Raw genomic sequence first — 27113 nt, forward strand, 5'->3', positions numbered from 1 at the left:
ATGAATTCCTTGTCATTCCATTTCAATTCACCACATCTCAATTCCCAGGGCAAGCTAGTTAAGGTCAGAGCCTGAACAGGTGAATAACATGTCATTACAGTCACGAAAGCCACAACTGCATAATGAGACTGCCCAATAACCCTAAGAAATTGTCTGGCTAGATAAGAAAGTCAGCAAGGCTTTTAGATACTACTCCACCCCACATGACACAATTCTTCAAAAGCAATTCTTCAAAAAAACATTACATGTTTTGCCTTGGTGGGTTTTATGCAACTTTTCTTTCCTCCTCAGTAGAGCAACAAAAGAAAACATAGGTACTTCCTCCATAGAAGGGGGTGGAAGAATTAATTGTACATAGAGATTAAAAACAGAAGAGGGAAATGACGAACTCTGGCAAAAAAAGCTTCATGCACATTCTGGTTTTTTAGGTGATCTGACATACTCCTCTTTTTATACGGTGGTACAGATGTAATGATTGTGATGCGACATTTCTAGGATTTAACGGGACACCTGCATGACCAGTTCAGTGCACAGATGCCTGCACTTACCCTTGTAAGTGGAATGCCTCCGAGAAGGGTATCTCTTGCTGGGCCTCCTTTCAAATGTACTAGTTCTGCGTAATCTCGTCCCGTGTGTTGCTTGATATTCTGTCCTCCCACTTAAAACACAGAAATAAACAAAGTAAACTGCTGCCTTCTGCTGGAAGCTGTACCTGCTCCTTTGTATAAATATATTGCTGATACTTCACTAAATACCTGAATCTGAAGCGTGATCCCAGCCTTATGAAGTCGGATCTACTAGATTTACTATTTGCTGGGGCTCGCAATCTGAAGAAAGCATGGTGCTCCACCGCACACTTCCACAAATGTTTGCACGTTTTGGCACTGTCTAACCGGAAAACAAATGTGTGCTCTTGCTCTCTGCCCTAAATGCAGAAACAAAAGCTTTGGAAGTTGGCATGCATGATATTAGTTATTGTCCTTGGTAGGAGAAACACAGCCTGGGCCAACAGTGTGCTGAGCCTCCCTTGTGTTCTTACCAGCATGAGCACACACCACACTTTGTTGGATCAGGCCCAAGTAAGAGAAAGAAGTTACCTGTTCATCATCTTCTACAACCACGAGTGTTAGTTTGCTCTTTTTAAAGTCCATTTTTGTGATTTTAGGCCTAAACACAAGAGTCAAAAAGAAGAGAATTAAAATAATATTAAAATAATTTTATTTCTTGTGAGAACCCTGGGTTTAGTTTGGGGTCTCGTGTGGTGGTAAAGTCTCTCCTCCAGCCTGTGTGTCCAAAGAAAAACTCCGCAGCCTTTTGATGTTCGGTCTCAAGGCAGTTTATTGTTGGTTATCTAAAAGATTGTCTTTGCGGGCTGCGGCCCTTTGGTCAGCGGCCTGGGTAGAGGCACACACACACCCTGACATCCTCTCTGTCTGGTGTCTTCTTCTTCTCCTCTCCCCCCGCCCAGGGCTGCTGCTATCTTTTATATGATATATTACGTATAACATGTTTGTAGTTTTCCCCCAATACCTACTACCTATATTACAAGGTGCTTTTCTACTCTAAACCAATCTGTGAATGCCAACATCACCAAGAGCATGGAGGCAAGGAAGAAGAAGGAGGAAGAACAGGATCAGCCCACTTTCCTCCATCTTAGAACTTCTGACTCCCATGTACAAGATAACAACCCCCCTGTACAGGTGCTAAAACTCCCCTGTACAATACGAAAAAAAATTCCCCTCTGCTTTGTAGCTACTTTTACTATACTATCTAACCCTTTGTGACTGCTTGTTCCACCTTCAAAGTTGGTAATTCATTCCATGGCTCAAACTCAAAATCACAGCTGTTTCCAGCTGCCTGCTGTGATATAAAATGCTTCTGACCAAGGCCTGGAACCTCTAAAAATGTATGAGAGACATTTTGAGTTCCCACAATTTCTACAACTATTTCACATTTAAGAGCGGTACTTCTAACCAGGCTAATCTACCTTCAGATTTAACCTTCAGATTTTAAACTTTGTAGATTCAATGATAAATTACAAGCCAAGATCCCATTATGCAAAGAGAACGATTTCAACATTTTAACTAAAAGGAATATAACACAAAAGCAGATTACCAAAAGAATAAGCCTATTTTGTTGGCTCCTTCAAAGATCAATATGCCTGTTGGTGTCAGTCCAAGAGCATATTCACAACCATCTCTTCCCTGCAAGCAAGTACAGAATAAATAATCAATCTTCCATGAACAGTGTAAACCTTAATACAGTAGTATTGCAAAATCCATAGGTCTTAAACTAAACAATAAAGTTGCCATACTTTTTTAACATTACAGAGCAGAAGAATATGTATCTGTATTGAGTGCAAAGTGGCATATTTTGGCAACAGGAGGCTGCAAGTTGCCCTTTGTGGGAGGAGGCCATGTGCTGCTCAAAGTGGCTCCGAGACCCATGGAGATGGACCCACGCCAACACTGTATCCAGGGCAGCCCATACCTCACCTCACCTGTTTAAGAGCAGGCAGTTCCTGCCAGGGGAAGGAGACACAACAGGAAGAAACTGAGGGACACAGGAAAAGGCATGTGGAAAGGGATGCTGTGGGAGCACAGAGCAGCACCCTTAGGAGGAGTACTGCAGGTGGGAATGACTTCTGAGGGACCATGGGACAACCCAGACCATAACAAGGACACTCCTCAGGGACTGACCCACACCAGGGCAGGGACCTGACACTGATAAAACACAACATCACATGGATCTTACCTTAACTACATGCATATCTACACCATACATTTCTAGCCATTTAGCCTTGTTCAAGTAGCACAATTCAGCCTGCGCTGGGCTCTTACCCCTGTGAACATAAAATTCATACTCTATGGTCAAAAATTTTTGTCCTCTTTAAATGCTTTCAGATTCATTCCCCTAACCCTCTTCTTTGTGTCCCGAATCTTAATGACTAAATGGTATTTCAAGCTTGGCTTATGTTTTTACCCTCTTCCCTTCCAAACGAAAATAAAACAAAGGGCTGAAAATGCAAAAAGGTCTATAATTGCCAGTAAGGATGTAAGTTCAGGTAACAAAGCATCACTAAAATATAACATATTTATTAACAAAAGACAGGAAAATGAGTTTGCTAACACCCTGAAAAAATTTATGTTTGCATGAAAGAAGGGTAGAAAGGGAGAGAAAGAGATTTATTCCAACATAAACAGGAAAAAAACCCGCCTCCTTAAATTATTACAAAATAATCTAAAGAAAAACCATTAAAAAATTAAAACTCACCCCACTAACCTTCCCTAAATTACTGCCTGCCATTTCTAGGGAAGGCGAGGGCTCAAAGCCTTTTTACAATACTTCTCCACTGACAAACATAATTCCCATTTCATGCCTGTTGAAAGGATTTGACTTTAGAAGAGAAGAAAACCTGTTGCTAGAGACCCCACTCCCACACAGGTACTCTACCTGCACTCTTTCCATTTCTGAAAAATGTCAAATTCCATTGCTTCAGTCTGGTTTGGTGCAAACCTGAATTCGGACACGAGCTCTGGTGTGTGCTCAGGGTGCTCACACTCTCCCAACTCAGCTGAAATCAATCAATTGAGAAATTAAAAACAAAGATCTTGGGATGACCAGAAATATTTAATTCCATTACCCCTACAAAGACAAGGATAGTTTGCAAATTCCTAAGCATGTTGCAGAACGCACTTGTGTCAATGCTTTAAGTTAACATCCCAGTCCCTCACTCCTGGCCCCAGTAAATTCAAACCAGACTTTACAGCAGAAGTCAGATAAATCCATTTGCAGGAGCAGAGTAAGGTTGTGGTACAGAATTCTGACCTTCCAGAATGTTATAACTGAACCAGTTCAACTAAATCTGATTCTCTGCATTTTAAAGCACTTATAGGAAATAAAGTTTCTATTAAAAACAATCATCAATGCATCTGCTGTTTTAGAAGTGGTTACTTTGAAACTTCCTCTCGTTACATACTTTTCACTCCCTAACACTTCCCATTCTATTGCATGTGTTGTTATTTTTCCTGGTTTAGGACAAATTTAGGAGTTATGTTTCTGTTCATGTAAAAACATGAAGGGAATACCTAATCTCATTAAACCAGTGATAAAGCTGTGTGGTTTTTAAAATCACAGTGGTAGTGTAATATTCAGATTAATAATTTTTAAGGAAAATCGCTGAAACATGAACACCATTAAGGTGTCACTTTCTACTTATATGCTTAGGCTCTGGTGTTTTCTTTTCTAGGAGCAGAGCACTTTCCAACTCCACTGAGCTCAACAGGAGCCGCAAGTGCTGAGCATCTCGGCAACTGACACCACTGACTGCCTTGTGTCTGTGACAGCTTTGCTCCTGGAGCCTCTCAGCTGTCCTTAGAGGCTGCAGCGTCACTGCCGCAGGACTGTGTGGAAAGCATCAGTGGAAAATACACTCTTCAGAAATACCATGTGTCACCTGACATATGATGTGATTCCCAACCAGGCCTTTGTCAGTCAGCGTTTCTTAACTGTTTACTATTTTTACTACTACTACCAAAAGAAAAATAAAAATGAAAAAGCATTGAGGGAAACAAAATCCCTTGAAGAAAACAGTTTTATTCCTTCAGGGCGCTTTTACACTTAACAGCTGCAAAAATTTCAGTCACAGCCAGACTTCAAAAATATTTAACAGGATCCATCAGTAGATAGGAAGTTACATTCAAAATCCAATCTGTTGGCTGATAACACCTACTAGGTGGTTTTGAGAACTTGAGCTTTGCTGAAACATTTAGCAGTCCTGAGGATATTACAGAGATTGTGTTCATTTGTCTTCATTTTTAATAACTGTCTCACACACACATTTTACTCTCAACAGAGTGAGTTACAGTATTCTTATCTCTGTTGAAGAAAAGGACATACAGATATCTCAGCTCTGTGGCTGTTTCATCAAAGCTGGAAGCCTATTTAACCAGATATTAAGAATTACTGGCAGTCCAGTCTCCAGTATATAAGAGGGAGCTACAGCAAACACATTAGCAAGGAGGAATTCAAGGCGATAGAAAAAGGTATGGATCTGAAGTTTGATGTGTCGCCAACCATCCAGGAAAAACATGGGAGATTTCTCTACTACTTAACTGAGAGAGAAAGCAGGCAACATAGGCTGACTGCTATAAAGAAGAGGTATAGGGATGAGAAGAGTAATGAGCTTGTCGGACAGAAGACACACAGAGATGCTCAGCAGCACTAATATTTTGAGATGCAAGGGCACAGCACAACACCCATCTCTTCATTTCTGCCTTCATGACATGCTTTGGCATGCCCCTTTTTGACACTTTTTTGGGGGGAGGGTGGAAGCTGGGGCAGGTGTTACATAACACATGTATATACATTGTCAGTGTTCTTCAAAAATAACCTGGGGGACATTTTCAAAAGGAGGTTTCCTAGAAAGTTTTTGAAAACTCCAAAAAGATTTTAAAATAAATATCTCATTCTTTTATACAGAGGGAAAAAAAGTTTGCAATATTCTGTGAAAATGTCTTATGATTAGAACTGAAAACTGGAGATGTGAGAAAATGTTTTCCTTTTCAATATAATTAGCAGCTTCAAAAATATATCTGGTTAAACACTAAGACCATATAACACTAATGATGCAGTTAAAAACTAACTGTAACAGTGAGAACTCAAATTTGATGATAACATTTTTCCACAGATAGCCCCTAAGTGAAGCCTAATATTACCTATCTGCTTCATATGTTACCCCATACTACAAACCAATGTTACTTGCTACAGCATTTCCTTCATGGCACTGGCAGCAAATCAACACTTAGAAAGATGATTCACCAAAAAAACCCAAAAAAATCAACCTTGCTACTGGAAACCAAGAATTATTTTAACAGAAAAGTCCCTTGATAAAAACACATGTATGAAAATTAAAGCTTATCCGTGAAAAGACTTTTCTTTCAAAGAATGATGCCTAAATAGCAATTCATTGCTTTTTCCTCACTCTTAGGAAAGCCAGACTAAGGAGCAAGACTGCATTTTACAAAGAAAATGCAACTCACTGAGGAGGAAAAAATTGAAATTTCTTTATACTTTGCTGCTTAATTATGTTTCCAATGTCAATAAAACATAGCAAACTTTACACCAAAAATGCTTATTATTATGTATGTCAGCAAAGAGAATGAATGAGTTGCAATAATAAAATAATTCTGGACAAGCTTATTGAAATGATGTCAAAACAGTGGAAAACTGAAACAGGAAAAAAAAAAGACAGCAAAAAAGTATAAAAGCATGTTCCCACAGACAGCATCAAAGAGTATTAATTTTGGTAGATAGCTGGACACATCATAACCATGATGGACAGCTATTGTTTTGCATTTACACAGTAATCACAGGTGTCAGCTGTTACCCAAAATGTTGAGGCATAAACGTATCATTCTTTGCTTGGTCCTCCTTGCTTGGACCAGATGTGAGGCTACCACAGTTTTTTTCTGTGGAAATGTAAGAAACAAATTAAATCTGGGCTCTGCATTTCCTCCATCTCAAAAAGACAAATGGAGTCTGCCTGCAGCAGTTCTTTGCATACCTGACAATCACAGTTGCGACAACTGGTGCAGTAAAGCAATGCCTTAAGATTTACACCAGTTTTGCCTGTCAAACCCATCTAGAATCACTGAGTTACTTCCAATGCTGGATTAAACTAAGAAACTCTGCCTAAGCTCTGTGTGCCATGGCCCAACCACCAATGAAACAGGAAGAGAATTTTTCCATTTCAATTAATGTTGCTGCTGATTTGCTTAGAATGGTCCAGCTCACTGCACTTTCTTTTAGAGAAAAATGAACTTGATTTGAGCTTCATTATAAAATTTTTCTCCCCATCTGCAAAGCAAATTTCTCAAAATGGAACAAATATTTGTATTAACATGCTTGCAGCAACAAAAAACCCACGCTGTTGCACAATAATGTAATGAAATCCAGTGTACTGGAGTTGCTTTTACATGGTGAAATCCATGCTCCTGCCACAGAAGTGATCTTAGTTCTTACCCTCCCATATAATTTTCTCCTCTCTAGTACCTGCCACTCCTTCCCTCCTGCCCTGCAACCATCTCCTGAGTCACCCACTGTGGAGGCTGCCTCTCAAAGGCACTGTTCAGGCAGCAGGAAGGAAGCCCAAATTCACAGGCACCCACCTCCCACAAACTGTGTGAAGGGCCAGCTGGCTCTTCAGCCTCAAGTGGTAGTACTTGTGCACACACCACAGCTTCTCCCTCAGTAGGGAGCTATTTTGGGTCCTTCTTCCCTGATCAGCCCTGGGTTTCCAGGAAACTTTTGTCTAGCCATGCTTTGAGTCTCCCTCCCCATATCAGGTGTGCTGATATTGGCTAATATAGTTCAGAAGTTACGAATGCAAGTCAAGAAATGGATCTCCCTAAAATTCTTCTCCTTGGGTAAAAGAATGGCATTTATATATGATCAGTAAGAATGCATTAGTAACAAAAGAAAATAAACCAGTAGGTGAGTTTTTTAATAAATTAGGACAAACCACTTTCAAAAGATTGCATACCTTGAAGACACAGAGCTGCTAGTTCAACAGCAGTTTCATATGGGCATTTCAGTCTTAAAAACAAAACAAAAAACGAAACTATAAAAATCATGTCTCTTGCCAGTGAATTCCTCTTGCAATAAAGCTAAAAAGAAGCCTGACACGAAAATTGGAAACATTAACTTCCACAAACTACTAATGCTATGAAACATCTACAATTGTTACTTGTATATTATTATTTCCTAAGTTGGTACATTCTGATTAGCATTAAACATGATACACTTCACCATAAAACAAGAACTAGCAGAGAAAACACTAAATCAACTAGGGGACCATTTTTACTTTAACACTGTATTTTAGAATATATGGCTTTGAAGTTTTTTGTTTCTGTAATTAAAAAAAAATAGTACAGGTGTGAATGAATATCGGTCTGGGTAAGACTATAAAAACACAAAGTATTTTTTCAGAGTTGACCTGAACAAAAAGTGTTGTACTTCAACTTTCTCATCCTCTATTTCACCCATCATACTGAAAAAATGTGGCAAGCCCATGTTAACATTTTCAAGTCATAAAACCCAGGACTGTTTTCACTTTCTTTAAACATTTCCATCACCTTATCAATCCATCAAAATCTTTACTCATTCTATTTGTCAGTAATATATGCATGATATTCACAAAGGCCTATATGTCTGTATTCTAAAGAAAACCAAAATTCACTAGGAGATTAACTATTATAAATTCTTTAAATTACAGCTGCAAGTGTAAAAAGGTACTTACTTCCCTGAAAGAATGTCCTGCCGGAGCTGTAATACAAACAGGTACCTGAGAAATAAAAAATTCAGAAAGTCAAAAGTAATTACAGTGGCATCCTTCTAGTTCAACTGGCTGAAAGAATGAAAGATTATCCCAATTCATTGAGTAGTAACAGCAATTTGAGTAACTTGTTCTTTACAAAAAAAAAAAAAAAGCCTTTGGGATCACACAGATACACCTTGCAAGCTTCAAAGCTCCCACAGCTTTCACTAGAATCAAACAGAAGAATATTTTTTGTACACTGGTTGTTTCAGGATATTGTCCAAAGTCTTGCTGTTTAGGATGTGCTCTGTCTGAGCATACACCACAGCAATCTAAATGTTGCTAACACTCCAGTGTTCTCCTGAACTTGGGTCTTACCTAATTCAGGCAGGAATCGAACTACAGTATCTAGAAACAAAACACAGATAAAGGCATGTAGGCTTCAGGGCTGCCTTCTCAAACACAAAACATGGAAAAAGTCCACATTGGGCAAAAGGAAAGGTTCATACCAGAACGTCACTTAAAAATAGCAGAGAAGTTCCAAATAAAATCTCCATAGAGTTCACACATTTATTTAATATGTCAAGTAGGAATTTACAGCCTTCAAACTGTCGTAGTATTTTAAGTTGTTGCTTTGCTAATCTTTAGTTCTAGGCACACTTCACTGATGCCACTCAGAGCTGGGCTCTGAGGCATGCACAAGTGCCCTGGTCATGCAAGGGCTGTATGGAGGACAGGAAGGCAGAGGGAGGCTCTGCATTGCTCTGGACACTGTGGGGTGAGGCTTGCAAAGATGAGTGACTCAAGAAGGAAGCATGAAGCACTCCTGAGAGCACAGTAAACACAAACACAAGTAAACACAAACACAGTAAACACAAACCTCTCCTGTCTTTACAAAGGATGCTGGAAAGACAAAGAGGGTTTTTTTTCATCACAGAGACTATGGAGTGAATGTGGCAAAGGAAAAATAGTTGGAATCAGACAGGGAAAACAGAAATGAAAAGGAAGATTAAGATTTCTCATGATAACACTGGAGCAGAATCAGATTTATCCATGTTAGCTCTTTGGTACATTCACATACTTGGCTAATACCTGACTGCCAACCAAATCTGGCTATTTGCATGTGTAGATTAAAGGTAAACAAGTATACATCCCACCCTTATTGATAGTCCAGATGATTCACGAACTCTTCCAAATTTGCAAGAAGACTCTGGGCAGTGTACCTATGAGTTTCAGGGGGTTTGTGCAGTGCTGCAGCCCCGCTCTGGTTGGTATGTTTTCTGTGTGCAGGCTGACACACACTGGCGTCTCAATTGTTGCTACCCCAAATCAGCAAGATACCCTAGAAAATTGTCCACAACACACAAGTACAGACTCGTTCCTCTGTTGTCCTTCTAACTAAACTAAATAATCAGGTTGCACACAAGTGACAGAAGCTGTCTTCCAAAATGCACTGTATTTAAACTGTGTTTTTATACTGAAAAAATGATAGAACAGGTGAAGGGTTTTGATGCTTCCCAATACTGTGTTAATTAAGAGAAAATGATCTTTGTAGCTTTACTAGAAATTGAAGTCTACTAGAAAGCAGACCTCCAGAAGGAATTCTAAACACCCTCTACCTGGAAAGTTCACAGTTACTGTTAAGGATGATTTTTCTTCCACTTGGAATGATTTTGAGTATACAGTTATTAATCTTCACTTTTCACTCAACATGCTACATGGAAAATATGATACAACTAGCATAAAGACTTAAACCTCCACAAATTAAAATAATTAAAAATTTAAGAATTATATAATGCTTCAATTCAAAATTACTTCCCCCCCCAAAAAAAAAAAAAAAAGGAGCCCAAATTTTTCTTTCAGTTTCACAGTGGTCTTCTGTCAAACTTATAATTACAGGAAATTGTTCACAACACTGAATATTTAGCTGACTAAAGTGTTTTTCTAATTAAAATTGTCTTCTAAAATGTCACATTTCAGCAATAATTAGATCACAAGGCATCAGAGGTTCATACTTTCAGACAAAATGTCTTACTTGATCACAGCAATGATCACATAGCTCCAAAACCCAATCTCACTGGCACTAGGATCATATGCTTCAGAGCACTAAGCAAGAAATCTTGTGGTAGACAGTAATGCCATAATTTGACCACAGGGGAAATGTAATACTTCTCAGACATGCACACTGATGTATGAAGACTTAGATCAATTTCCAGAAAACACATAATATTTCTACTAATTTAACTGCATCTTCTCATTAGAGATGTCCATAAATCATCCTGATTTTTGGATTCTCTTAAGATCTTATACTCAGCTATATAAGTGGCAGGGATTTCTTTAAGCTAATTATACAATCTATAGGGATATGCCCTTTTATTGAATTATCACTGCTGGACTAAATTGATAATGAATATTGAAGACTCTATGTCTATATCATGAGGTGGTGACAATTAGCCCTTTAATCTTGTCTCAGGCAGTGAAAAAACCCCATGGTCGGCACAGGAGACAGCAAGGGAGACAGTAATCATTTGCCTGCAGGCATAAGTTTAATGTAAACATCACATGCACATGAACTTCGACAATCAACCATCTTTAAACACCTTAGGCTGATTAGGAGTACACTGGTTATTGCCAAGCAAATTAGAAGACACAGAAAGAGCCCTACGGTGAGAAGCAGAACAAAAGAAAAGATAAAGTAACATTAAGATAGATACTACTACACAGAGAAGACACAAAGTAAGCAGATACAGATAAGTACATCCTTTGCAACAGCTGCTCCTTTCCCAGCTTTCAGAATATCCTCTGAACCAAGGTGCTACAAATCTAGCAAGGATCTACAAAAAACAGCCCAGAAGATTGAAACTAAAGCTTCCAGATATTTGTAGAGTGACGTTATGCAATGCAGCCTTTTGCTTTACAGAGAACCAGGGGAAGCAGAAGTGATTCAATCAACTCTCAACCCAGAGCTCAAGCTGGCTATTCCCACAATTCTTTACCCTTGGTGCCATTATTAAATCACCCCCAAGTCTCAGGCCAGGAGGAACAAAGCAGGGCACTGGCATTTTAGCAGGACATAATGGAAACCCCTCTCAGAGGATGGCAGGATTTCAAGAGCAGGTGTCTGTAGCTTTCCCTACCCAACACTGTCTTTCTTTGCCAGCTTCCAAGCACCAGAACACAGCATCTCCACAGCATTGGAGAGGCCCATGAATGCTTTCTGGCAGCAAATAAAAACCATGATGTTTCTCTGACAGTAGGAAAACACCTAAGAAAGCAGACAAAATGAGCACTCTTAATAAGAAAGCTCAAATCACCTGCTTGCACGTGCCTTAGATGTCTTAAATCCCCCATGAGCCACACATAGTTCCTACCTTGTAAACTCTTCATGACATAGTTCCTACCTTGTAAACTCTTCATGAAGGTTGTTTGGTTCTGACGAGTAGTACTTAATTCGAAAATGCAACGTGTATGGAGGTCCAACTGCACATGCAGAGATTTTAAATGGGGAAAAAAGGTTTATACTCGTTGCAGTCCTCTTAAGGCAGAACAGTCCCCACACCATGCCACAACCCAAGAGACCCAAAATTAATTACATTTTTCAAATACATCAAAGAAAATATTTTTTTAATTTAAAAATGCATGCAATAAGCAAAAAAATATGATTACCATATTTTTTGATATTCATTAATGCAAATTTATCAAGGTAATCTTCCATTTAGCAAACACATTTTTTGTCCAAAGAGGGATGCCTCACAGCACATCGTGAATGACAGCACTTTCCAAGTACATTCCCTGTTGCTGGGCCCAGGGGAAAATGGAAGGAAGAGGGAAGGAGAGGGTGGTGCTCCTTCTTACCAGGCACAAACACTACTCAAAAAAAAAAAAAAACCCTACCCAACAGATCAGCTTTTGATTGAAATACATCAATTTGAAAAGGTAAGATAAATAGACTGAAAAGTGCTGGGGAAGACTCTGAAAGGCATCTACGAACACAGAAAATTCCATGGGATTGCAAGAATTGTGTTTTCTAATGTCAGAAGGTGAATGCTACATGACTTCCCGTGTAACACAGAAAATAGGAAGGAAGTTATCCAGCTACCATGAAACTGTGACCAATGCATCCTTATCTGCCTAACCCTCATCATCCGACCAACTGCCTGCTGATGTATTAACTGATGGAAAAATTACTTTTCCTCCCTTTTCTAAGGTCTTCTGTAACACCACATCAACAAGCAAATGTGCCTATTAATAATCCTTCTACTAAATTATATGCAGCCAGAAGTCAAATAATTAGAGCTTTGATTCTGTCTCCATTACAGCTCCCATAAGTCAGGTTATAGGACCCTGAGCTCATAGCTTGGCACCACTGGTGAGGTCTGCATAGGTGAGAGAAGGACTCGGCAAAGACAGCAGTCAGCAACATCCATCATGAAAGAGGAACTCTCCACAAAGCATCTGCTGAATTCAAGGTAAAGGAAAGTAACCTGTTGTGAAACAGACCTTTACAACACCCAACAAACTGCTTCCCTCTTCAGCATTCCTCAGAGCCAGGACTGGCCAAATTATTTTAAAAACAGGCCCTTTACACATTAAAAATAACAAAAACACCTGGCTGAAGGTGTTACAGAATCACTGATCTTCCAGGACAAAGCTATTAGAGAAAGTGCAGCTGCAAATCAGCTAGTCACTTAAGGTAAAGCAGTCTGTGATGTGATGAAAAGAGGAGAGAAAACCAAACAGGATAAACCTTACCCATAGCAGCTATCTTCACCATGGATTGCAGCAGGCTGACACCCACACACCATGGGGTGACAGCAAACTATTCTAAAGGTTTTTGAAGAACTCCATTCTTTACAAAAATCATCTAGATACTTGGGGACTTGTCAGAAAGAAAGGGAGAGCACCACTGATGCAATCACAACCTATCTCTGTCAGGTCCTGCGAGTTGGTCAACAATTTTCTTGAAAAACGCATTTTAATCTCACTGAAGCCATGCCTTCATGGCCCATGACTGTTGCCAACTGCAGTACTGTAATAACACATGTTAATGCCAATGCTGTACTGTACCCAAGCCTGCAACCAGATTACCAAAAATCCAGGAGCTACTTCCCTGCCTTAGACAATTTTCACAGAAAACACAGTCTCACCAACCCCTCCATCCAAAACTACCTTTGATGAAACAGCAGCTATTTCAAAACTACATTTGACAAAACAGCAGGTATTTCTGCTAGTTTAACTTCTAAAATAATAATCTGGGAAAAAAATTAAAAATTAATCATTACACAATGAAGTATTTTTCCATTCACACTCTGAAAGAAATTGCAGGATATCTGTTCTGGATCAGAAGCAGTGACAGGAACTGCAATCTGTGTCCAGGCAACCTAGTTTCACAGATCTGACTGAAATTACCTGGCAACCTTCTCTAACTTAGACAAACAGCACAGGTTTAACAAGGGCTTCTGAAGGCTGGATACTGCTTAATAAGGTTCCTACCTTTATTCATAACATAGTCAGCCAAATACCTATTAAATTAAAACTATTTTCTAAGGAATATTTATTCTATTAAAGGCCAAATTTAAACATTCTTTATCATGTTCTAATACACTAAGTTCAAATACTTTAGGAAGTAATAAAATAAACAGGCAAAGACATAGTACTTACTTTTTATTTGCTTCTTAATGAATTTTGAATGGTCCAACCAGTGCTATAAAAAAGAAAATCCACACTTAGAAGCAATTCCATTTCAAGATTTTGTTGACTCCATAAAGTGATTAGAATAAAATTTAACAGATAAAAATCTCTTATAAGGAAATATTGCCATATTTATTTTCTAAACTTCTGCATATTGGTGAAAATGTTTATTGGCACATTTAGTAACTTCCCACGTGGGAAAGCTTGATTTTTAAATTCATCAGTACTGCCAAGCAAGCCACTCTTCCAGAGAAGAAACTCAAAATTCAAGGCCACAAAGTAAAGAAGGCACCCTTTTGCCCCAAACCCCTGAGTTTCAGCCTCCTTTAAACCTCTGTTTGATGGAGACCCTCCAGAGCCTGTACTATCCTGCATTCCACTGCTCCATAGCCAAGTTTTTTCAAGGTAAGGATGGAAGCTTAACCCCATTAAAAGCATTTGGGAAGCACTGATGTATAACTCACCCCTTCCTTTTTAAACTAAGGCAGGAGATCTGGAATAGTGCAACAATGATGACAATAACATATGATTCCCAGCAAAGTTTACACACTCTCTTGTCAGTGTAAGTTGCATCTACAGAAAGGCAGCAATAAACACAATCTGGTATAAATTTAGTTTAAATCTTTAACAGTCTCTGCTCAATGTCCTACAGAAAGCTGCAATCTTATTTGAAGCAACTCCATGTAAATGCTTCTGTCATACGAAGTGGTGAGAGAGCTCTGGATTTCTTTGAAATAAGTGTTTTTCTATCTTTAGATATATATTAAAATTATAAACTAGCTACTATGAAACAAAATCTTATGAAAAAATTCTCTTCCTTCTTTCCTATTGAAGCATCAATATTTTCAGAAAAAGGATAATCCCTCAATGACTGCTTATTGTTACACCACCACGCTACTATGGCTGAATAAATGTGCAAAAGTATTTGTTGTCTAGTAATACTGGTATTTATTTACTATGTTCAAAACCAAGGCAAAAATTTATCACAAGTATAGATGTGTACAGATCAAAAGTCTGACAGCTTACGACCCTTAACGTATATAAATCTCACAAGAGGGAGAAAGAGAAATGGAACAATGATTCTGAAGGTGATTTTATTTGCAGGAGACTTGCAAGACTCCCTTAGGTGAGGCTGCCAAGAAATCAATCCTTATAATCCCTAATCTGGTAGAAATCTCTACCAGAATGGAAATAAAACATTACACCAGCTCATATAAATACATTCCTTAAGAATTGCAAGGAATTTACTTTGTCTCCATTTTGCTCTCTTATAAAAAATTACAGTTTTGTGAAATCTCAAATTTTTTATAAGAAAAAAAAAATCAGCATTGAAACTTTGCCTTTTTTTTTACTGAAATTATATAAATCCGCCACTTTCACAGCTCCAGGGCAGATAAATTTTTTATTCTTCAAAGACCTAGCTATGAAAATGTCTTTCCATTCAATATTTATCTTGGCTAAAGAAAAGCCTCTTAAAGACAAATATAATTAATGCATTAAAAGAAAAATTTAGCTTCATGTAAAAAACATCTATAATACATGCCAAAAACTCCTGTTAGTACCATGTTCTGGAACAAGCACTGCACAACCTGAACTATAATAATTCCCAATTAAAAAAACAGTTGATAGTCCCTTTTCATGGCATGTGGTCTTTAAGGTACATTAAAGCTCAAATAAGAGTAACTTTCAAACTGATTATTTGCAAGTGCAAATACTTCAAATAATGGCTAAAAAATACCTAACAAGACTCCAGGAACTGCTTGTGCAGACCATTAACTTAGATAATGGCTTATATAGGAACTATCATCACTCTCTGTACCTAAGCAGCCAGAAGCAGGCGGCTCCAGGACATAAAGCAAAGCAAGCATTAAAGTCACCTCTCTTCACAAGCAACAGTGAGCTGCTGTTTTACCCCCATCCTGCACTACACATCAAGTGTGTGATGTGCCACCACACTGATCATAAACACAAAGACTAAGGTAAGGTATGGACTGACAGTATTATTGGCTCAGATCTCCCAAGCCTGGAAGTTTTCACGCAGATTTATGAACCAACTCCAGTTTCAGAATCAGATATTTTGTGCAATTTCTGTGAAAATCAGGCTGAATTTTAACACTCCTTTGCTTCAGATAATGTCAGAAGGCTTCTTCACACTGTGTACTGCACCAGCCTTCCAAATGTCCCTCTGAGCTGAAAAAATAATCAAAGCATTCTAGCTAAAGCCTAAAATAGGTTTGGGCTTGGCTACATACTGCTTGCTGACTCAATTAGAGGGAAGTGAAAGCATGAATTCTGAAGTCTCTCTAGGAAGCTGAATAAAACCAGAGGAGCCTTGCTCTCAGTGTCTAAGACGGTATCTTGCCTATCCTGTGCTCTGGCTAAATGATCATACATAATTTCAGGATCTGCACTCACCAAAGAAACTTAACTATGGATCTCACAGTGTAGGACCAAGACTGACCTGAGTAATTTCAATCACACCCATCATAATCCCCATATCCTGTTCAGACATGGAAATATCAGTGCAGAACAAGGAGAAGGAAAGAGATAAATTACTTTAGGACTGTGTTATGATAGGAAGACAGTGTCTAAGCTGTTTTTCTTCTTTTAAGGGAAGAAAAACTCAAACCTGATCAAACTGCAGGTAATCAGAATTCTATGATTATGCTAGAACAGAACAAGTAGTTCAGCTGGAAGGGACCTACAATGACCATTGAGCGCCACTGTCTGACCACTTCACTTAAATCTCTTAAGACTGACAGGCTTGGGACATCAGTTACTCTAGAAGTCTGTTCCAGTGTTTGACAACCCTCCTGGTAAAGAAATGCTTCCTAATGTCCACTCTGAACCTCCCATGATCCAGTTTTGAACCATTCCCATGCATCCTTTTGCTGGATACCAGGGAGGAGAGCTCAGCACCTTCCTCTCCACTTCCCATCATCACCTGCAGAGACCACTGTGCTCCCTCCTTTAATTTTGTCAGGTAAACTGGAAGGTCAAATGCTAGATTAACTTCCATTTAGTCCTCTTTAATCTCAGCAAAATTTCTTTGCTCTACCAAATCAATTATGCTTCCTATGGTATTAACTGACAACACAGTAGCCATTGACTGGGATTCATGTGTTGACAACAAGCACCAATCAATTCCACATGAAAGAAGCACCATATAAAAAAAATAATTTCTTAAAATTCTGGAAGCATGTATTTATCTCAGCATAGTCTCCTGTTGATTACAACTTTATCGAAGTGAAGAGGAAAAAATAAGTAGCTCAGCATTTCCTAATGGCTGTAGCCAATATTTTCTCAAAATAGATATACAGCATGGGAAGGATATATTTGTGTCAAGATACAACAGAGAAACTACAGCTGCTAAAGCAGCCAGCTTATGATGACCATGAGTGCCAAATGAGGACTGAAAGGAGGATTTCCACAGGCTGACACAATCTCATCACACACCTGAGCTTTGCAAATTCCACCACCTCTCTACTTGCTTCCTAAAAGAATTAAAATTACTTGTCTTGATTTATACTGCCCTCAAAGGTGACCTGAAAAGGAAAAAAATTGCATTTAACCCTTTTTGGTTGGCTTTCTTTGCTAGTTTAAAATGCATGAAGAACATCTTGAATAGACTGTTCTCCCTTATACTTATTTATATATTTAACTATCAGTAAGAGGAAGCCCATTTTTACTGATATTTTTATTTGTCCTATGAAAAATATCAGTTGAAAGCTTTCTCAAGTCATGCCTAGAGATACAAGAGAAAGACTCATTCTCAGTGATCAAGTTCAGAAAAGAAGGTGTGCTAAACAAAAGCTGGCACCTTTAAAACCAGAAGTCAATTATCCCTTCAACTGTCTTCTTGCTTTCTGGTTTCCAAGGCACCTGAATCCTACCAGGCTGCCTGCCATTACTCAAACAATCTTCTAAAGAAGTTAAAAATGTATGTATCACATGGAGGAAGGAAACACCAGAAAAATCAAGCCAATAAAAATTCTACCCAGCAAACCATGGTTTGGGGATTTCTCTACATGTACAGATTTAAAAGGCAGCAAAGGAGCAAAAGCCCTCTCTTCTTTTGCAGGTCCCTTTTCAACATTATTATGATAGTAACAGAAAACCAAGTGAGAACTGGGGTCATGTAGAAACTCAGGGAGTACACAAACATATACTTAGGAACAGGATAAAACAATTATGTATTATTCTCATGTTTCTCTAAATCCCTCCTAGGAAGTTATGCTCCTCTTAAAAAGGAAGGCTCACCAGACTGGTGCCTTCAACTACCTACTGAAAGGCTGTAGAGAAGATGATTGACACTTCTCAGAGGTATTCCATGGCAGAAGGATGAGTGGCACCAGAATCAGGAGAAATCCCAGCTAGACAGAAAGATTGTCACCATGAGGCTGTTCAGACAAAGCACAGGTGCCCAGAGGGCCCGTGGAGCCAATGTCCTTGAGGGCATCAAACATGACTGAACGCAGCCCCAAGAAACCAGATACAACTGAAGCTGCAATGAGGAGCTTGGATAGAGACACCCATTTCAACAGACAAGACCTGCAGGCATTTTTCAGGATGCTGCTCTATAATCTCACTGACCCAACTTGAAAGAAAAGAAAGAAGGGAATTCTACTCAAGTAGCATTCACATTATAATTAATGGGATTAATGAGGTGAACAGTTTTCATTTGGGCTCAGATGAGACCAACTTTTCAAGGAATAGTGGCAGGATTTTACAAGTTTCAGTCTCAGGTGGCCAGTTTTGATTTAGACCCTCTTTGCACACTGCAGTCAGCAGTTTGTTGAACAGGGCCCCGGCACAGTGGTACAGAAACACATCAACACTGCTGGAAGACCAGCCTGATCCAGGAGCAAAGTTTTCTCAGTTTTCTCATTGTCCCTGGTCTGAACAAGGCAGAGCAGTTGCCTCCAGCAGCCCCTCCTACTGACACCATTCTGCAGCTCCCATGCCAAGCTCTCTCCTGCCCTATGAAGGGCTGCCACCTTCCACAACCAGACACAGTGAGACACTGCAGGCAATGCAGGGTCCAGCAGCAGAGGGGCACATGGAGCTGTGATACAGCTCCAGATTGTGATCTCGGGAAGCACAAGGCCACAGATGCTAACTCCAGAGCCATGAGGGCACTGGTTGGCCTTAATGGAGCTTTACCAGCCCTGAGACCTCCACATATTGTGTGGCATTCATGGAAGCCTGGCCTGAGTCAGTACAGGGCCATCTCAGAAGCATCCTCATAAGTGGATGGTTATGAACACTGCATACCAGATGAACCAGATGCAGACCAGATGAACTAACCAAGAATAAAAGAGAGATGTAAAGACATCCTTCAAGGCCATTAGCCTTTCCTAATTCAGATCCATTAATATATATTATGAATATGGATATATATATTCATATCCATGTGATAACTAAATAATACTTTGCTTTGCAGACTTGAAAGAAGTAAAACATAGAACATATAAATTTATATAAAAAACTTGCCTGGTCTAGTATCTTTATCATTAGATTTATTTTACAGACAATGAAAGCAGATACCACTCCAGATCAATTCTAGCAATTTCGTTTTTATTTTGATGCCTATGCCCACATACTCAAAAATAAACTGAAGGGATTTTTAACCAGTAGGCAACAAACTTGACTGTATCAGTGGAAGAAAACTGAGAAATCACTTCAGCTTATGCTCCAACCACACACAAAAACAAAACAAATCAGCACAGACTGTTTGTTGTCCCAGAGAGAATTCTTTACACTCAGGAGAGAGGTGCAGAAGCATCACTGACAGACAGCACAACAGCCACCTGCCCTGTACACCTGCTTCTGAAGTCTGTGTCAGAAAAATGTCCTCCCAAAACAGCAGATGCTACTGGAAGACTAAGGATTGGAATTTATTAGTGTTTTAGAGTCTTCCACCAAGTGTTCACAAACCACAACAGAGACTTGGACAGCCACAGCTGGAAATGCTCCACATCAGATTCATCAGATGTTCTGCATTGCTGTGGAGTCAGCCATACTGCCTTTGTCCACTTACTGAACTGGCATTCCTATCACTGCCACTATTAGAAACTGAAGCACAGAGTGCTACAGGATGTTCTACAGCTTTTGGGACTCTCCATCTGTGACTGGTATTTTTTGCCCTTGGCTACAATCCACGCATCCTGCAACAACCACAGTCCCAAAGTGCTCATTATCCAAAGGAATGAGAGAGATTCAGGGAGGGGAAACTGAGTCACAGAGGAATGTCACAGCTTATTCATGGGGAAAACAGTATGTTTCTAACAGTAGCAGAAAATGAAACACTTAGCATCATCAACATATTTACCAGCCTCCCTTCTTTCCCACATCCTGTATATTGAAAATAAGGCTTGTCCCTATTTTCTTCTGCTTCATGAACACTTGTTAAAGTATTAAGGTGTACAAAAGAAAAAGGCTCCCAGATATCACACTATGAGGCTAATTGACTGTTTTGAACTGCTCATTTTTCCCCATCCCTCACATCTTAAGAAGTCATGGCAGTAATATCAAAAGCAGCAGCCGAAAAAAGCTGATCAATGAGCCCTTAAAAGAAAACTCAGATAGATACAGCAGAGGCAGGCATAAAGAACCAAGGCCCTACAAGTCCCCTGACCCAGTAACTGCTGAAACACCCAGGAATCTAGTTCTTGATGTGTAGAGGAAACAAAGGTTCTTACATTATTTGTTGTCCAGCTTGCTTCCTACCTGCCCCCAGCACTGTTGAAATCCTTTGTCGTGAGTCATACAGGGTCCTGAGTCTCTCAGAAAAACCTGCCCAGAAGGCTGCCTTTCATAGAGGTAAGGATCTCAGTGCATCCTGACACACTGCTGCTGGTCAGGCCCACTCTGGGCAACACAGTTCTGGCCATGTTTTTTCCCTTTTTTTTTTTTTTTTTTTAACTTGGAGCAATTGCTTTCATGAAAGCCTATTTCACTTCTACACAATCTTCTCCTTATCCTCCTTCCATTGTCTTCTCACCTTTTGCATCAAAACCCAATTTAAAAATTGGTTAATACTGAGAAGTTCAGATGCAAACATGGTTTACCAGGACAATTCACTGCAGGTTGGTCCTGGCACTCATCTTCCCAGGGAACTCTGGTCCCTACCATAGCCATGGGCAGCATCTGCAGGAGGCACAGGATGTCCTCACACATCAGTCTTGCTGTACACACGGTGTAAATCCAACATGCCAGATACACTGGGTGCAACCACACACCCTCAAAAGGGTTCAACTGGCTGCAGAGCAAAGCTGGGAAAGGCTGTTCTATATGGACCTTCTTTAGGCTAAGGGGTCTTTGTGATATATCAGACATAAAGGACTTAAATGACAGAGAATCACTGAAAGAGACACATGTGAGAAAAGGGGCCTTTTAATTCTTTTGCTTCCATCCATTCCCAGGGATGACAGCAACTCATTTGCACAAACTAAAAAAAAAAAACCAGAGAATTCAAAGATTTATCTTAAAAATCCTTCCCTTTTAATTACTCAGCAATTTTTCTTGTGAACAGAAACAAAATTATGATGGAAGCAAGCAAGTTCCAAGCTAATAAACATGGGCAATCCTTCAGTTATAAATTCTTGTAAAACACAGGAGGGGCTAGGAGGGTATCCATATTTTGGTATCACAGGACAGAAAATTGGAACAAAGAATGCAACTATAGAAATGGAGATATCTAAATCTTGAGAAACCCTATAAAATATAGAGCTCACAAGGAGCTGTTAACCACAGAAAGTATTTTTATTTTTATTAAGATGATTTAGAATAAGAGAAATAAAGGACACTCCTAGACAGAAAATGAATAAGCATGAGCTACCAAGAGACAAAAATAAGTATCAAAACCTCAAAGCAACCATTGAATACATTGCAGGCAACCAGTTCCTACAAAGATCAATGAAATACTTCCTCATGGCAACTGAGCTTCCATAGTACAGTCTCCCAAGATTTTATTACTGCTATTCCCAAACTCACCCAAAGTTTTCAAGGCCTCTTGCTTCGCTAGAAAACACACACTGTAGTAAAAGTAACTAAAAACCCAATAAGCTTTGCATTTTCTTTGAACCACTGCAGAGACCTCCTACACCCTGCAATCACCCCAAGCACTACATCTCCATTGAAGTTCTGTAAAAGCTAGAATAAGAAATTGTTTTCTTGCATCAGAGTATTTCTACTTCTAGAGTTAATAGCAAGTAACTCAAAATACAACAGTAAACTAAGATTTGTTTTAGAATAAACTAATAGATGATTATCTATATCCTTCTATCCTTCTGATGGATATCTTCATAGAGCACAAGATACAAACTAATGCAGAGTTCACGGAATAAGCATTACAGTATTTTTTACATTGCTGCTGACATCTTGCTTTTTGCAGCTTTATGAGGGGTTGTATTAAAAACAAGCTATTCAAACAATTAAATTTTTTTCTCTTTCAAAGCAGATAAACTATAATCACAGTTTTGTTTTTTAAATCACAGCTATCAACACACTGCTTCTCCCAACTCTTTGGCAAAGTTACAGGACTGCAGGAAACAGTCCACTCAAAGCTGCTGGCCTTGGAGCACACAGAAGCAATCTCCACTATTCAAAGACTATTTTGTGCTTTCTTAATTGTAATGGTGGCTTAAAGATGTTTAGCCCTTAACAATACATACTAAAGACAAAGGCTTAGAGCCACAAAGAGGTTTACACCATTTTAATCTCGCAGGCCCCCACTTGCCATTGTGTGTCTGGGCTGGCACTAAGCAGAAGCCCACCGAGGATATGCATTAATTGCTGTGCAAATGAAAAGAGCAGGTCACAGGTTCAAAACAGAAGGAAGGCTGTTAAAGCATGGAACCTTTCGGCACAGGGTGTTAGGCAAGATAAAAGGCACAGGGTACTTCTGTGCCTTGAAGTTCTCTAAGATCTACTCTCTGCCCAGCTTGAGCCAGACAAAAAATCACAAGAGCCAAGTAAGAGTTTTTGGCCTTGCACTTCAGGGAAAGTAAAGAACTTTGCCCTCAACACTCCTCTTAATTCAAGAAACTACAGCCCTACCACCAAAGCCTTGCAACTAGAGTTGGCTTTTTTCAGACCCCTCTAGCAGCTGTTCACAGCCCTCATCCCTCTTGCAACTGTAGATGCATCATGTACTTCCCTTCTTAACAGAACAAAAAATAGCACACAAAGTTAAAACACCTCCATGTATAGGCACATTTTGCCCTCAACTCCAGCGAGAGAGCTACATACAGAAGACATAGCTACTCACATCTGCATCTTTCTTAGCAGTCAAGAGAGCTCTTCAGTTTTGCAAACATACAAGAAAATGAGTCTTCCCAGCTTCCTCAGCCTGGCTTTTGGCTGATCTGCCCTCTTCTTGATGAGAAATGATATTTCACTCTCCCTTTCTGCTTCCCTTCTTTCAAAACATTATGGAACTCCTTGCTAGATAACTATTACTAACTATCAAATTCCCAGTTGGATGATTTAACAATCAGTGACAATATAATGTGGTTTTCCCATTATAAGCAGGCTCTGCTCTATTAGCTGTGTCCTTATAATCAGATCCATCATAAAATTTCACACAATTTATGTATTTAGAAATTTTATTAGAAGCACACACACTAAACCACCTAAAAATCCCAAACCCATTATGGACACACTTAATTCAAAATATCAATTTTCAGTGATATTAACCTAAATTAATTTAGACATCAGGACAATGTTTAAATATATTAATACTGCTTCTCCCTAAACCCACAGATTCTCTTCTTCCAGTATCAAGTCAGTACAGTACCTGGATAGATTTCTTATTTCTTGTTTGCAGTGACTGAGTGACTGGTAAAACACAGGTGATAATGCAGCTGTTTAAATCCTGATCCATCCTTTGACCTAAGCTTGTTAGAGAATAAAGCTGAGAATTCTGGGATGATAAACTTAGAACCTATCCTTCACAGGATGTCAATACTGCAGCTACATTTTCCCATTATTTTATTATATTATCCAGAGAAGAGCTCACATGTTGCTTCATGGAAAAAACATTTACAAACTGACCAGAGAGCACTAAAAGAAACACTTATTTTCCAAATATGCACATTTTCTACCACGGTGTAGGTTTTTGTCAAATTTCCTGTTCACACAGAGTGAACAGACAAAGGACAATATTCAAGATATGTCAATACAGTGTAACCATGATGCTGTAGTCTTTTAATCCTATCCTATTAACATATCTATTTAAATCTATAAATATTTTTTTTCGATTTCACCTGTAGATACTGGAAGTCCTTATATAAGGAAGAGGAGAACTTTCAGCTAAAATGTTTTGCTCTTGCAAATGAACCTAAATCTACAAAGCAACACAATGTGTCCACAGAACAGCAGAGACAGAAAATGTACAAGAAATCCTTGTTCGCAAAACATTTTGAATACCTTGAGTCTGCTAACCATAAAGCACACTTTTCTTTACCAAAATTCATTGTTGTTTTAACTTGTGGGCAATCAAGTCACATGCGTGTCAAATAAGATGCCACAGGACTCATTCAGAGGATGTAGCTTTATGTGCAAGAACCAAACATGGCATCACTTGTTTCAGCCCCCAGTGCTGAGATCTCTTCATGGGACTGCACCAGCAATGCAGTTTTAATAGGCAACACAAACTACTGCAAAATATAAAAATCAACTCAAGTTATACTCACTGTAATTTGGGAAGCATCCATGAATTGCAGGCCAAAGTAATCCGTTTCTACAAGGTCCAAATGATACACAATCTGGTCAAACAACTCCTGTCCCTTTGCATTTTTCTGTAACAGAAAAGAAAACATTTTTTTTCAAACTGGTCAGTGTGGGGTTGTTTGGGTGTGTTTCTTTTCAAATTCAAACGTCTGAGAAGAGATACACAAAAGAAAATAATATCAAAAGAGCAATTATATTTATTCTGGAGAATTGCATGGACACTTATTTGTATTTTCATTAGGAGAGTGACATGCCATTCTTGTCTGAAGCTAGTCCAACAGCATCAGATTTCACTGTCAAAGAAAGCTTTCAAAGTTCATCCTAATTAAAAATGTACAAGAAAAAGGGAAGGCTTATGCCCTACAAGTGTCCTAAGTCACAGAGCCATCATTTTGTACCCCATTTTGTTCTCCAGGAAAAGCTTGCTTAACACACTGCCTGAAATCTGCTGGCTATCAACAGCAACTGCAGTCATGCAGTGCCACACCACCACTGAAGCTGCAAAATAAATTCTGGACAGCCTGAATACTCAAAGAGCACTGTGAAGAAAATTAATGAGATTTGATAAGATTTCATTTATGTTGCCAACTGCCATCATATTTACAGCCTTTAAATGAAGAAACAAACAAGGGCCAAAAAAGCTGTAAATCTTACTTGGCATGCCATCTGAAACATGCAGGCATGGAAATAAAAGTTAACTGCTAAAACCCCAACTATGGCCTACAGGTAAGGGTAGAAAACTTAGCAGATCTTAAAGCTAGGCTGCATTGGACTGAGTACTTGTTTTGAGGTTAAGGCAAGAATTTAGATACTAAATCTTCAACACTAGAAAACCAAAACTTGAAGATTACAGGTGGGCAGAAGGAAATAACAAACCATTTTTTCATGCAAATCCTGTTGAGTAACTTGAGGAAGAAATTTTCAAGCTCTTGAGCAAAAACACCCCTTGGCCAAAAATACATGAGATGATCATAAATCTGAGTAAGAGACTAAAGCTACAGCTGTACTTTATACAGGGAAGTACTGAGCAGGATCCACTTTTGTGACTGCTGTCCCTCTTAAAACTTTAAGGATTTTTTTCCCCCCAATTTTTATTTTTAAAAACTAACCTATTAGGCATTTCCCCTTTACCCCAAAATGTAGCAAAATTCATAGTTAAGCATTCAGTTCCTTTAGTTTGATCTTCTGCATGAAGGCACTATCAATCACAACATGCAGAACTCCTGTTCAGGATTCTAGGCTCTCTGAAGTCAGTTTTCTTCAGCAACAGACAAGATGACGAGTTACACCTCTGTTTTTCCAAGAAAGTCAACCAACCTCAGGTATAGGTAGCAAATTTTATTTAAGTTTTATATTTTAGGATTGTTTTAACTAACAAAACAGAAGCACAGAAATTGGATAGTATCAAATTTCAAGAGCAAAATTAAAGCTTAATACCAACATTAAACTCTCATTGTAAGGTATTGTTTCTTTATTTTGAGGGGGGCAAGAGGTGGATAATAGACATTATTAACCAAAGTTCAACATCCTATTAAAGGCAAATGAGAATACAATGGCTTCTTAAAACAGTACATTGCTAAGAAGTCATCATCTTTACTTGTAGAGTAATTGTTATAAACGGAACAAAAAGTATCCAGAACATATTTTCTCATATGAAATAAAATCAGCACTTGTTAAAAGAAGCCAAATCAAAGCGCAACAAAATTTAAACAGATTTTGCTTAAGTGAAGGAGGAGAAAATCCTCAAAAGCAATAAAAAGAAACAGTAGAACATGAAAAATTCTAATTGTAGGAAAAATGCACTTGATGCCCTACTCTGCTCATGGTTGCTTGCTTTATGGCATTAAATGCCAGTATATGTTTATCTTCCACTGCCACACACCCAATAGAAACCACAGAGAGCACACTCCACCTTCTGTACCCAAGCAGTAGTTAATGTTTAACATGTGTTACACGCAGAATAGCTCTGCACTGCACAGCTAGACCATAAAATGCAGTATTACATACACAGCTTACAGGAGATCGTAACATTTAACTTGTCACTAAATGAGCTTTCCCAGCAACCTGTACCCCTTATATGATAAAGCTGCTGAAGCCAGCAAACTGCTGACCCAAAACTTTCTTTGAGATGTTGCACTACAGGGGGAGATAAAAGCAACTGACTCCTTTCCTCTACTAACAGTAAAGGATTACCTGTTCTTTATTCTGCCTCATCACTGGCTGACAATCCAGCAGGTCAGATTGTGGACTGATACATTAATGTGCATTGAATGAAATGGGTGGAATAGTCAAAATAGAAGACTTTTTCCTTGGGCATCACAAATGCATGATGGTGGTCTCTAAAGCAAAAAATGTCTGTATTACAATAAAA

The 27113-nt window shown here is 38.9% G+C and overlaps 1 protein-coding gene across 7 annotated transcripts in view; it reads right to left on the reverse strand.

Moving 5' to 3' along the window:
- The window catches only part of EPB41L4B (erythrocyte membrane protein band 4.1 like 4B), a 167866-nt gene that overhangs the window by 93514 nt on the left and 47239 nt on the right, over positions 1–27113 (reverse strand). For all 7 annotated transcript variants that reach the window (XM_085571769.1, XM_077784967.2, XM_085571768.1 and 4 more), the window contains exons 2-12: positions 24706–24810; positions 13979–14021; positions 11719–11797; positions 8300–8344; positions 7544–7596; positions 3454–3574; positions 2755–2842; positions 2116–2204; positions 1098–1167; positions 756–925; positions 549–658 (exon numbers count right to left, since the gene is read on the reverse strand). In XM_085571769.1, the coding sequence (XP_085427895.1) occupies positions 549–658; positions 756–925; positions 1098–1167; positions 2116–2204; positions 2755–2842; positions 3454–3574; positions 7544–7596; positions 8300–8344; positions 11719–11797; positions 13979–14021; positions 24706–24810 (973 nt within the window). The remainder of the gene's footprint in view (positions 1–548; positions 659–755; positions 926–1097; positions 1168–2115; positions 2205–2754; positions 2843–3453; positions 3575–7543; positions 7597–8299; positions 8345–11718; positions 11798–13978; positions 14022–24705; positions 24811–27113) is intronic.

Source organism: Lonchura striata, chromosome 2 (assembly GCF_050655825.1).
Source record: "Lonchura striata isolate lonStrDom1 chromosome 2, ASM5065582v1, whole genome shotgun sequence".
Lineage (NCBI taxonomy): Eukaryota > Metazoa > Chordata > Aves > Passeriformes > Estrildidae > Lonchura > Lonchura striata.